We start from the raw sequence: 14104 nt of genomic DNA on the forward strand, positions 1-14104 counted from the left end.
TGCATAGTCAATTTTATCAACACATTTATAATAACTTATTCTTTATCATTAATTTTAAATACTACCTTTTTCATATACCAGATACTTATGTATACAAGGATGTTCCTGCAACAGTACCATACTGAGTTTTTTTCTCTTTTTGGGTTTTTTGGGGTTTTTTGCAGTACGTGGGCCTCTCACTGTTGTGGCCTCTCCCATTGTGGAGCACAGGCTCTGGATGTGCAGGCTCAGCGGACATGGCTCACGGGCCCAGCCGCTCCGCGGCATGTGGGATCTTCCCGGACTGGGGCACAAACACATGTCCCCTGCATCAGCAGGCAGACTCTCAACCACTGTGCCACCAGGGAAGCCCAGTACCATACTGTTTTAATGATTATTTTGATATCTAGATGAGACAGTCCCTTGTTCTTTTTTAAATGTTTCTTGTTTATTATTGTTTAATTTTTCTTCCAGTAACATTTTAGGGGGAAAAGTCTCCCTTATCGTTTATGCTTCCTCCAGCAGTGTATGAGAATGTGCATTTTCCCAGGTCTGGGAGAAACTGGCTGGGGGTCTGAAGCCAAGGTTAAGACTTGAATAAACCTAGAAAAATTAAAATCAAATCATCTACCCTCTAACCTGGGAGAAATCAAATAGGTTTGTAACACTGTTAAGTGTTACCTAAGTGTTTGTTTAGCATTAACTCTTTTACCTTCTAGGTGTAACCCTCTCCCCTCCACACTAACCCCTTTCACAGTCATCTCACAGAATTTCACATCACATTACTTGTGTACATCCACTTCCCTCTACCTGGCATTTCTTCTTATTCCCCACCACCTTCCCCCAGCAACCTCACTTTACCTTCCATATTTTTTGTGTGGGGAAATCTCATTTGTTCCTAAAAACTCAGTTCAGATATTGCCTTTTCTGGGAAGTTTTTCTTCATGCCAACAGTAAGAAGATTGTTCTAATCTTTGTGCCTCATGTTATTTATTCCTAATATTATCATTATCAAGCTTTGAGCTGAATCAGGACATATATGCCAAATGCTTTTGAAAAAGAATAAAATATCCCTGTCTTAAGGGAGCATACCAGAGAATGAAAGGGAACGCTTAAGATAGAAGAAAAATAGGTATGAACACAGATATTATATGTGATTCTTTAAAAAGTCACTAACAGGAGAGCTTTTATATCACTTCCCCAACCTAACCAGGTTTAGATTTTATGGCTTATGTGCTAAGCCTTAGAAAAGGTGCTGATACACAAACTGAGACATTCATTTGAATTCCATATGGGATGTAGCATAAGCAATGGCACAGAGTTAGGACTGAATGCGTCGTTATCATGGGAGTTTCAGACCTGTAAGGAAAATACCAAGAAATGGGATTAGAAAGGCCTAAATATTCAGTAAAAGATTTGGAAATTAGTAGCCTCCTATAACGTGGATTTGAATTATAAATGAACAAATATTCTGAATCTTTTTTTTTCTTCTTCAGTATTGGATGAACGAATACACCTCATCCATCGGAATTGGAGTTTTTCATTCAGGAATTGAAGTATATGGCAGAGGTACGTGTACACACAGTCTAAATATACTTTCTGAAGATTTTTCTCATTTAAAGGAGTTGCAAAATCATGACTGTAGCTCTTCCTTTTTTTTTTTTTGAAGTACTTCCATACTTTAAAAAGTAGAAGAAAATCTCCCCATATTTGTTTATACTGTATTTTGGAAAAATACCCAAAGTGGAATGTATCTGGGGAGAAAGTACTCAAAGTACACAAGTGTACATTGATTTGGTTATCTTTTATTCTAGGTACTATGTCTTAAAAAATATTTTCCTTTCAAGATTGTTATACTATGACAGTTTTGCCTTAATATGTATTGGCATTCCTAAGAAACCTTGCACTTTGAAAAATAGTGTGATAAAAATAATCATTTTGATTGGAAAAGGGTTGGTGCTAGAATGTCAAACTTGAAATACCAATTTCCTGAGGGAATTTCAGTAATAAATTTGTTTTTGTAGACCTACAAATATATAAAGTTTAAAAATACTGCTGAGCAAATCCTGCCTTTGATTACATCTAGCTTTTTGCTTAAGAATGATGGCCTTTGTCATTAACTCAGCCCTTTTTATTCTTTATTACCCTTCATTATGATAAACATAACTGGAGCCACTAAATCAAGCAGCTCTGTTTCAGCAGCTTTTTCCTTTGTTCTAATTCTCTCTTGATACAAGATAATCTCCTGATCAAGTTGTAAGTAGAATGTTCTGCATAAGACAGATCACATTGCTGATTTCATCAAGCTTGTAATAATATACTAGTTTGAATCATAAACTCACCATATAGCAGAAATGCTTTTATTTGCTTCAGCTAGGAAGTCTTTGCTATAATGTTACTGCACTTTACTCCCAGTTACCCCTGAAGACTACATAACAACTTCAGCTAATACAAAGAAAAGGCTCATTTACTTAAATGTGTCAGTGTGGTGGTTTACTGTCCCTTTTTTATATGCTAAATTAACTGCTTCTAGGTGCAGTGTACCATATTAAATATTGGCTATAAAGATCTGCCATATAAGCTCCATTTTACCTGAAAGACTGCATCTACCAGATAATTCCAAAAAGCAGTGAGGTTTGTGCTGAAAGTTCCAGTGGTTGGAGTATTGATACGGGTGAAATGGTAGTCTGTGGGTTTGCTCCCGGTTTGGTTTGGCTTTTGCCAAAGTTGCATGTATATTCCCTTTTAGCTGAATTTGTATGGTGTGTTACAGTTGTTTTTTTTTAAGTGCCATCGAATTTTGGACCACATGACCTCGCTGCTCTGAGGTAGATTGGAGCATGAGACATTTTCTCCATTTTTCAGATGAAGAAACTAAAGCTCAGACCTGCTGAAAGTCATACTGCTAATTAACAGAACTAGGACTTGAACCCAAGTATTCTTATATACTAGTCCATTATCCATTTATCTGCCTAATCATTGCTCCCATTCATAAAATGACTTAGGAATAATTAGAAACATGGCTCAAAACAGCAAAGCCAGGGCCAAATACATTCCTAAAAGTGAATTATTGCTTCTTGAATAGAAGAATAAGTGGGTCTACAACTTTCCTTACCATAATTGAGAAAGTTGAAATATGATATTTCCACATCTAACCTTATCTACAGTGTTTTATAAAATTCGGTCATTAAATTTTTAATGTATGTTTTAGAATTAAATGCTAAATACTTTTTTATTCTACATTATTGCTTTTTTTTCCTGAAAGGTCTGAATCAAAAGTAAATGTATTGTAGAATTGCCTTTTTCTTTCCCATGCTTTGTTCTGACCTTATAATATTGTATTTAATAAATTTTAAGTGACAAGATTAATTTAAGCATTTGTTTGGAATACTTTAAGTAAGTCTACTAAGATTTGCCACTTAAATATCGAAGTATCTAGTACCAGAATTGTAGCCAGAAATTTTATTTCCTTCCTGATTTGAAACCGTTCTCCATTTTTGTTCTGAATGAGAGTTTATATCTGATGAGGCTGGATGTACATTCACTGTAGTACAAGTAGCTCTCTCCTAGCTTAAAGATGTGCTGTGGAAGGTGTGTGTGTCTTTATGTGTGCGTGGGTGTGTATGTTAATTTTGCAGCTTATCTTTTCTTGAATGAGGGGAATTGAATTCAGTTTTTCTGGTTTGCTAATGTTTTTTCCCTCTTACTCAAAGATAAAACAAGAGTCTTCATCTCAGGAACCATGAAAACTCATTGTTATTAGACAGTTTTTCCAGTAAAGTCCAGGTTTGAAATTTGATCACTTTAATTTAGAAGTGGCAAAACACAGAACTGACCACGTACATACTTCGGCGTGATAGGTAAATGCAGGGACTTTTTTCACCTTTGAGTGTTAGCCAGTCTCCTCTAGCCAATATAAAGTAAATATAGAAGTCAGGATTACCTTTGAGCGTCTTTTGTTATTAGAGTTTCAAGTCCTTTACGTCAACTGTTCTATACAAGCAATAGGTAAATAAGATGTTTGTAAAAGCATTACTAAGTTGAAAAATATTTAGATGGTATCATTATTATCCTCATCATTTATTAAATCTGATTCAGCATACTGGTTAAGTTTTATGTGATAAATACTAAAAATCATGAGTTTTCTCTTTTCAGAATTTGCTTATGGTGGCCATCCTTACCCCTTTTCTGGAATATTTGAAATTTCCCCAGGAAATGCTTCTGAACTAGGAGAAACATTTAAATTTAAGTAAGTAGGGAGGATAATTTTTATTACACTGTCTTAGATGCCAAAGCTTGTTTTCAGGCATACAGAATTCATTCTGTAGATTAAAATCTAGGAACTTAAAATGTTTCTTTAATGTTGTTTTAGTTGCGGACACTTTAAAATCAAATCTAAATTGTTGTGTAAAGATAGTAATCAGCCAAATAAAGTGCCTGAAATAAGGAAGTCTGTTGCTCTTATTCAGGACCCACAGAAGTTACTATGTCTACTTTAAAAGTGTTTTTACCTGGTATAGGATTCTGCTTTAGAAAACATTTCCTATATAATGACTGCTTCCCGTCAGTCTCCTATTTGGGGGGAGATGGAGGAAAGTTTTATTGTGACCTACTTAACACTCTTAAAAATCTCTTCATTTTCCCAATGAAAGCGACACTGTTTACAAACTTGAAATAACTAAACTAAAATAATTTGAGTAGATTAGCCAAGAAACTGTTGTTAAGGTTCGTGTAGTATATGTATGGATAAACCTAAAATTATGGATCTGAGTGTACTGTGGAGGCTTATGTGTAGTAAACAGCACTGAAAACCTGAATGCTAATAATCAAACTTCCATTCCTTAACTGAGTTTTGTATTTAAAGTGATATTTAGAATCTTAGTTTCAAGGAACTTTAAAGAAACTTCTGGACCTATAATAGTTAACTTGCCAAGTGAAAAATAGTGAAATGAGGTTATAACATTGAAATTCAGTATAGGGTTGTATCTTTTTATCACTACTGAGTTAATTACTCTCTTAACCTATAACTAATTTGAAATATTTACACACAGAAGTGCTATAATGCCAGCCTGAATCCATTCCTTAGGTCTCCCTTTGGTCAAAACTGCTAGATAAAAGGGTTTTCTAAGTATTGTCAGCTTTCTTGGATGCCTGACTTGTATCTGACTAAAATTCTACTCTCTGTTGAATGATGTCTATTGCATTTCCAGGGTAGTAGTTTGGGAGTGGTGGCAGGGCTGGTTGCTTTTTTGGTTTGGTGTATTGTTTTTTTGGTTTGGTGTATTCTTTTGGAGGGTTTTGGGTTTATAATGCTTTTTTAAAAATTAGTCATTTGACAGTCATCTCACTGCAGCCGAGTGGCAGATAACTTAAAAGATTATTTCTAAGTGAGAATATGACCAGCCATTTGATGGTGAGTGTAATTAAGCAAGAATATTTGCAGCATGGATCTGGTTCTCTAATAATGTAACTGCCAATGTAATAGTAATAAAAATAACTGTGATATTATATTTTTAATATGACACTGTTTAATAAAGAAAATGACTTATTTTGCATTTGTATTATTTAGAAGTGGTATACTTAAGAGTTTATTGCTTTTAAAAAGTAGAAAATAATCGAAATTATTAAAATACCTCATTTACCTTTTAGTCTTCTCACAGTAACCCTGCTTTGTTACATCAGTCATAATATTCCTGGCAATAAGCATTTCTGGAAATGAGTCTTTAAGCATGCCTATAATACCTATAACTCACGCAGCTATATTCTTTTTTTTCTTTTTTTTTCTTTTTTTTTTTTTTGTTCTTTAAGAGAAGCTGTTGTTTTAGGGAGCACCGACTTCCTAGAAGATGATATAGAAAAAATTGTAGAAGAATTGGGAAAAGAATACAAAGGCAATGCTTACCATTTGATGCATAAAAACTGCAACCACTTTTCTTCGGCTTTATCAGAGGTAAGTTAAATTTTATTCTAAAAGTTCTTCAAATAAATAACACTAGTATATTTACTGTCCCACTATATTTAATCAATTATTTTTTTCTGATTATTTATGTTATGTAATATATGGTATTTTATTTCTTTTATGTGAATATTTCTTTTATATGAGTGACCTTTCCAAAGTTGGTAACTTTAGAGTGAGCACAGTTTTAAACTGTAATTCTGTTCATGACTTTGCAGTGAGTAGAGTGAATACAGTAACGGGTCTCTTCTTATTCTAATTTGTTTCATTACAATCTTATATTTTCACTTAAAAATTAATGCCTAGGGGGTTGGGGAAGAAAAAAATAATAAAAAATTTAAAAAATTAATGCTTAAGTGACTTCTGCTTCTTAGCCACTATGATTTCTCTTTTCCTAAATTTTAGTTGCCAACTTGAAATTTTTCTGGCTCTTACTAATAAGTAATTCATTTCTCCTATCTTGAAATTTTACTCTGCCAGTTTATCACACACACACACTTATTTGCCTTCCCAGTTCTTGAATGCCAAGCAGAAAACCAAAAGTAGATCCAAATTAAAGGTCTTTAAAAAAGGAAATGACAGGAAGAAAGCAAAAGGTTATAAAATAAGGTCTGGAGAATTAAATAGCGCTTGAAACAGCTTCCCAGCTTTCTGACCCTTAGCAGATGGTTGCAGAAGCCACATCAGGTACCACAGAAATTGTGAAATGTGTAAAAGAGAAAATGAGCTGCTGCTTCAGTGACCTCCTCTGCAGAGCTGCTTAGCTACCTGGCCCTTTTCACTGCCCTCATGGCTTCCACAGCATAGGTTTCAAACAGGACTACAGCAGACTGCTGCTGTGCTTCTCCAGTTATTTTTTGAGGACTGACGGCATTAGCATCACATAGGAATTTGTAAGATATACATCATCTCTACCCCACCATAGATGTACTGAATCAGAATCTTCATTTTACCATGATCCCCAGATGATTCATAAAAGTTGGAGAAGCACCCACTAGTCTAGTGGGTGCATTGATACCGCAGAGGTGACCAAGTTGATTTTCAAGGAAGAGACAAGGTAGTTCTAAGCTTTCTTGACCCTAGACATTACATTTGTAGGAAGTGCATTCAAAGATCCGTAGAACGTTAAAATTAGCAAAGGTTTTAGATAGCATCTAATCTAGTCTCCTCATTTTATGGACTAAGTAACAGGCCCTGATTGGGGAAATGACTTACCAAGATTGTGGAGAACTCAGATTAGACCCAGACTGCTTAGTTCAGTGCTTGTTATATTTTATCGTTACTTCTTCTGGTTCCAACTTATCCTCTCTCCGAAATAAATTATTAGCTTTATTGAGCATCTGTAACACCACCTCAGCCCTGGTCTAACCCTAAAACCATATTGGAGTTGAGTGCCTGAAGAGCAATTCTAGATGCCCCTGGAGCCATCTTTTTAGGTCACAGTTTTCATGCTTTCACCCGTGTGAGTGCTGAATTGTTAAAGAAACTGAGACTCAGAAGTTAGGGGACTTAGCCTAGCCAGCTTGTTAGTGACAACTGAGACTAGAATTCTGGATAGTGGAGGAGGTAAGGGGCTATTTTTAGTAAACCTCATATAATCAAGGCAAAAAAATTAACGTTAGGCACTCTTAAAAAGTTATTAAATCTAATGTGCTTCTATGTCTTTGACAACATAGTTTCTACATGTGTCATATAACCAGTTGCAGATAGAAAACCATAGCTAATTATAAATGATTGTTGATATATGTACTCTGTTATTCAAAATTGTTCCAAAAGTTCTAAGAAGCATCATAGTTATCATTGCAGATGCTTCTCTACAACAAGGATTAGCAAACCACTACAACCTGCACACCAATACTAGCCTACCACCTCTTTTTGTATGGCCTGCAAGCTAAAGATGGTTTTTACCTTTTTTTAAATTTGTTTGCTTGTTTATTTATTTATTTTATTTTTGCTGCATTGGGTCTTCGTTGCTGCGTGCGGGCTCTCTCTAGTTGTGGCAAGCGGGGGCTACTCTTCGTTGCCGTGCGCAGTCTTCTCATTGCGGTGGCTTCTCTTGTTGCGGAGCACGGGCTCTAGGTGCATGGGCTTCAGTAGTTGTGGCTCGTGGGCTCTAGAGCACAGGCTCAGTAGTTGTGGCGCACGGGCTTAGTTGCTCCATGGCATGTGGGATCTTCCTGGACCAGGGCTCGAACCCGTGTTCCCTGCATTGGCAGGCAGATTCTCAACCACTACGCCACCAGGGAAGTCCCGATTTTTACATCTTTAAACCGTTGGGAAAAGGTCAAAAGAAGAATATATAGTTACATGTATAAATTATGTGAAATTCACATTTCAGTATCCATTAAAATCTGACTGGAACACATCCGTACTTATATTTTTAACCTATCATCTTTACTGCTTACAGGCTGCAGCAGCAGAGTTGAGTAATTGTATCAGAAACCAAATGGTCTGCGGAGCCTAAAATATTTACTGTTTGGCTCTTTACAGATAAAGTTTCCCAACCCCTACACTACAGGTCAGATGCATTCGAATCTGATTCAGATTGACTTAAACAATGAGGAAATATTTTATCTCACAAAACAAGAAGTCCAGGATAAGGTGGGCTCCATGTCAGTATGGTCAGTGTCTCAACTGTGTGTCACCAGTGGCCTAAGGTCTTTTTATCTCTCTGAGCTGCCATCCTTAGGGTGTTAGGTTGGCTCTGCCCTCAGGCTAGCTCCCTTTATGGTTTTCAGGTAGTTGCAACAATTTTCGGCACCATATCCTGATACAGCAACATCAAGAGAAAAAAGAAAGCTCTGTCTCTCCCGTTACTTCTCTCTGAGAAACTGAGACTTTCTCCAGAACCTCCCACCCTTTCCAAAGCAGGGAATTGGGTCGAATGCCATTTCTAAACCAGTCACTAGCAAGAAGAATGGCATTGCCGTTACTAAATGCCACTGGCCTGAATACCTTCTGTAAATTAATATTTTCAGTGGGAAATTCCAAACCTGAATAAAAGTAGAGAGACTAGTATAATGAGCCTGATATACGTATCGCTTAGCTTCAAAAATTATCAACTCATGGCTAATTTTGTTTCATCCATAAATGCCCACTCTGAAATAACACTGATCCCTACCTAGATTACTTTGAAACAAATCGCAGGTGTTATTTCATTTCAGTTGTAAATAGTTTACTTTGTAGCTCCGAAGATAAAGATTTTTTTTAACATAACTACAAATATTATCAACCTAAAAAAATTAACATGCATTCCTTAATATAATGCAAATAAATATACAATGTTGAAATTTTCCCACTTGTCATAATTTTTTAACAGTTTGTTTGAATCAGGATAAATAAAGGCCAAATACCCTCTTGTTACGATGAGGTTCAGTCCGCATAGGAAAGGTAGGATAGATGTCTTGATTCTTTTACGTTACTTAACAGTCTTCGAAAAAAGAATTGGTTCCTGTGCTGTGCAGAGAAAAATTAACATAGCAGAGGGCTTTACTGTTAGGAAAGCATATTGTGGAGAGAAGGCCAAGGGTGTGACTGGATAACCTTTTGCTGCTGCTGAAGAGATTAAACATGTGACTCGTGGATCCTCTCAGCCATCTCAGTGGAAATCAGGAATAGAAATGGGATTTTCCAGGAAAGATCTGTAGAGGAACCTCTTATCCAATAGAGTGAATCCCACAGGAGACTCAACATTTTTGACGATGTTATATTAGCAGAAACACTGCCGGCTTGGACTGAAAGAGGACAGAATGAAAGATGACTGTTGGATTCCGAAATTTCACAGGCAGTAAACAGCCTGGCGAAAAAGGGTAATTTCAAGGGCCCAGACGACAGAACTGAGGGCCGCAGAGGATTAGTCCCAGGCCTTGAAACCTAATGGAGGTTGCCCAGTCAGATTTTGAAATTGCTTGGGGGCTTCCCTGGTGGCACAGTGGTTAAGAATCCGCCTGCCAATGCAGGGGACACGGGTTCCATCCCTGGTCTGGGAAGATCCCACATGCCTCGGAGCACCTAAGCCCATGCGCCACGACTACTGAGCCTGCGCTCTAGAGCCCACGAGCCACAACTACTGAGCCTGCATGCTGCAACTACTGAAGCCTGCACCTAGAGCCCATGCTCCACAACAAGAGAAGCCACCGCAGTGAGAAGCCCGCACAACGCAACGAAGAGTAGCCCCCGCTCACTGCAACTAGAGAAAGCCTGTGCGCAGCAACGAAGACCCAGTGCAGCCAAAAATAAATAATAAAATAAATTTATAAAAGGAAATTGCTTGGGACTAATGATTCCTTTCTTCCTTCCGTGTTCTCCCTTTTAGAATGGGAATGTCTATAACTTACTCTGTGCCGGTCCACCATTATATTTGGGAGGCATCCTACACACACTTTGTTTTTTTAACTTAACATTGTACCATGGAGTTTATTCTGTAACAGTATATAGAGATAGTCCTCACTTCTTTTCACAGCTAAATAGTCCTTGTTTGTGCCAAAATGTATTCAGTCAGTTTGCTATTAATGACATTTGGATTATTTTTAGCCTACAAAAAAGTGCTGTAATGAATAACCCTGTGCATACCTTTTTTTCATATATTTGCCAGTGTGTCTCTGGAATAAATTCCTAGAAAGAGGGATTACCAAGGTGAAGCTTAAATGCAAAAGTAACTTTGTTATATGAATCACATTATTTTTTGACCGCTACCTACAGTAAGAAATATATTTTACATCATGATCCAGATATGTACACATAACTAAAACAAGTGTCACAATTTCCCTAGTATCTACAGTCTATTTCGTTTTAAGAATTCAAGTTAAAATGCTAAAGCTACTAATGGATCTTGACTCAAAGTTTAAAAGACATTGGCTTGATCACGGATCTGCACACTTTTTCTGAAAGGGCCACATAGTAAATATTTTAGGCCTGTGGACTATTCCTGGACCCCACTCGGCCATGGTAGCCCAAGAATTGTAGGCCATAAAAAAAAAATGAGGGGGCATGGCTGTGTTGCAATAAAATTTTACCTATAAAAACAGGTGGCTTTAGTTTACAGACCTCTGTTTTAGGTTAATCAAGCCGCCTGCAGGTGTTGGGATGAAGTCAGCTTCCTGTGAAGCACATTGATGTATGGAGGAAGGCAGGTGACTGAATGAAACCAGGGTTTAGGAAGGAGAATGAAGAGAATAGCTGCTGGATAGTCAGCAGTGGCTCATTACATTAACCTTGCTATTCCTAGTCACCGCTCTGTGGTAACCTTCAAATATACGTATATCCCCAATTATGTCTTGGGTGTAAAATATAATGTAATACTTGTTTGCCTGTGTTTTTTAGAATAGATAGGAACGGTATAATATAAGGGCATTGCTAGCTTTCCCCCAGATCTAATTCATGCACATTCTTCACGTATTTTTAAGTACTGTCTACCTCTCTTTGATTACAGGCCGGGTAATCAAAAATGATCAAAACATGCCACTCTCCCTCCATTGAGACCACCGCCTAGCCCTGTAGTTAAGACAGAGACATAGTATTTAAATGTAGCCCTTAAGGCATAGGGCTAAACCTTTAGGGAGAAAAGTTATATTGCTTGATGACAGGTGCCAGCTTATTTACATTTTAGCTAATTTTTGGATGTAAGATACTTTGAAACCAACTAAGCTAAAGTAGATGGTACTTCCAGATCATAAGTATAATGATTATAATCTTTGACATGATTGGAGGCAAAAACACCACAGGGACAATAAAGCGTGGATTAGTTAACCCTAGTTTTGACTGCAGAAGGAAAGGAGGGTAATAAAGAGTAAAGTTAGTATTATAAAAGACCTAGTTCTTATTATTTGCAGTTGGGAAAAGAGGGGGCTTACAAGTCCTAAGAACAGGATAAGGATGAGAAGTGCCTGGAGCTTCTGTTACTTGAATAGTATCTTGTATTAACAAGTCTTCTATGTGTTCAAAGTACTTCTACATGCTACTCAAAGCAGTTACAAAGACCAAAGAAAGAAAGGAGCCAAATGGAATTAGCTTGATTTTATAGATGTAAAAAGTAAGCAACTTAACAAAGTTCTTCAGAAGGGAAGGGATGGAGCTGACAGTAGGGGGACCCCAGGCTTCCGAGTTAGGGAGCTGCTTGTCATCAAAGGCCGGAAGTAACAGCACCAAAGGCTAATGCGCAGTGGCCTTTTTGTATATCCGCCTCCCTCCCCGACCCTCCCCTCCTTGGCAGCTGACCAGATAACCCTAACCTCTCACGTAATACTACACTCTTTCTCCTGTAGATTCTTTGTGGGAAAGAGATTCCTCGCTGGATCAATCGGCTCGCCTACTTCAGCTCCTGTATACCCTTTCTCCAGAGTTGCCTCCCAAAGGAGTGGCTCACTCCCGCAGCCCTGCAGTCTAGCGTCAGCCAAGAGCTCCAGGACGAACTGGAGGAAGCGGAGGATGCTGCAGCCTCCGCTTCCATGGCCAGCACTGCCGCAGGCACCAGACCCGGGCGCCACACTAAACTGTAAATGTCTCCAAAGTCACGCATTCAGAACTGTCTCTGGCAGTTGAATATCGGTAGAGAAGAGTAAAAGAGTAAATGTCCTCTGGATATTTTGTATGCAAAGATGGCTCTCCCCCAAATCCCAGTTTTTCAGCTCAGGATTATATTTGTAATCAAAAAAAAAAAATCACTTGGCGCAGGAGGGAGAACTTTGTATGAAGCTGCCCTCTGTCTTTTTTACCCACTTGTAAATTTGGATTTACTTCTGTTTTATATAAGCTCTGTTAAGTTATGTTTACAGTATTTTGTATCGCTGTTTACAAATCTTGCATGGACTCCTGCCACCATGAAAGAAGAAAATCTTCATGTCTTCAGAAATTAGGCAGGTAATCTTTGTACACTTCTGACAATTGCCCGAGCTTCGGCATAAATAATAGGCACACAAGAAGGTACTTACACAGTTACAGTCACCATCACCTGCTTAAGAATTGTCTTTTAGGTTTGTGTTTGTTTTTGTTACCATTTTGGTACCAGGGTGCACAGAGGTGAAGGAGCACACACAGCCCTGAGGGCTTGGGACCTCGATCTGCGTGAGAGGCGCCCGACCCTGGGCACCCAGCACTCCCTCCACTCCAAGTGGTACATCTCCTGAGGTTCCCACCGAACGGTGGCTTTCATCCCAAATATCTGGCCACCTCCACGGGGTGGTATACTCTCGTGTCAGTCTGGCTTTGATGCCTCTGATTCTGTAAGTAAGATGTTTTTCGTTAAAGGTATTCTTACTAGTAACAAGTGTTTTTGCACATATGTTGGGGGCTTCATTTTTATTTTAATATATATTGATATCCTCCCTGCAGAGGATTTTGTTTGTGGGGCAGGAATATCCTAAGTGGTAGCCTTCTGAGTAGCAGTGTGAGTTGACATTCAACTGCTTTTAAGTCTTCAGGCTACCTTTTATACCACACCTTGAAAACTAGAGTCTAAAGTAACACTCTCCAAAAAGTTAATACTTTGATATTTTAAACATTTTATGTACCATACCAGAAAGAGTATGTTGCAGTTTGTTAGTTTGTTATGGGAGTAGTTTCACCTCATTATAGAAAGCTTAGTCTCATTGACCTCTTGTGGAAAACTCATATTTATGTGTCTTATTCATGTTTTTCTTTCTCTCAAATGTATGTCTCTTACATAACCTACTCGAAGAATGAAATTGTCACCACAGATAAGTCCTCATTAGCAAGGAATCTGTCTGCTCAAGTCTACTCCCAGTTTGACCCTTGGATGTAAAAGCCAAGTCATTACATGTCAAATTCAATTTTTCTGCCTTAAGAATGAATGTTCTACATAAAATATTGGATGCAGTGTATAAATTATCCAAGGCAGTGACTTCAGCTTTATATATATATATATATATATATATATCTCATTAGTTTTAAAATCATCTACTTTTATTTAAACTTCTAGATTGGATTGTTTGCTATTGCTCTTTGTAAGGATACATATCTTTCAGTACACTACATTTTTAACTTTTCCATAAGCTGATTTTGAATCATTTTATCAAATTAAGCACACCCTGTTCATAGGGAAAATAAACCTTGGGTTTGACCTGAGGAAAATGAAGCCACTTAACCTAATTTATGCTTTTGACTGTTCTGTTGCTGGAGAGGAAAGCTTTTACAAATTATTCTCAGTTCTTT

The 14104-nt window shown here is 37.6% G+C and overlaps 1 protein-coding gene across 2 annotated transcripts in view; it reads left to right on the forward strand.

Annotated features, from left to right (window-relative positions):
• Window positions 1-14104, forward strand: part of DESI2 (desumoylating isopeptidase 2) — a 40786-nt gene extending 26682 nt beyond the window's left edge. Inside the window, exons 2-5 of one of the 2 annotated variants that reach the window (XM_059997000.1) lie at window positions 1476-1548; window positions 4135-4228; window positions 5788-5929; window positions 12199-14104. In XM_059997000.1, the coding sequence (XP_059852983.1) occupies window positions 1476-1548; window positions 4135-4228; window positions 5788-5929; window positions 12199-12432 (543 nt within the window). In that variant the 3' untranslated portion in view covers window positions 12433-14104. The remainder of the gene's footprint in view (window positions 1-1475; window positions 1549-4134; window positions 4229-5787; window positions 5930-12198) is intronic. The other variant, XM_059997009.1, reaches the window with a different exon arrangement.

The sequence above is a fragment of the Delphinus delphis genome, chromosome 1 (assembly GCF_949987515.2).
Source record: "Delphinus delphis chromosome 1, mDelDel1.2, whole genome shotgun sequence".
In the NCBI taxonomy this organism is placed as follows: domain Eukaryota; kingdom Metazoa; phylum Chordata; class Mammalia; order Artiodactyla; family Delphinidae; genus Delphinus; species Delphinus delphis.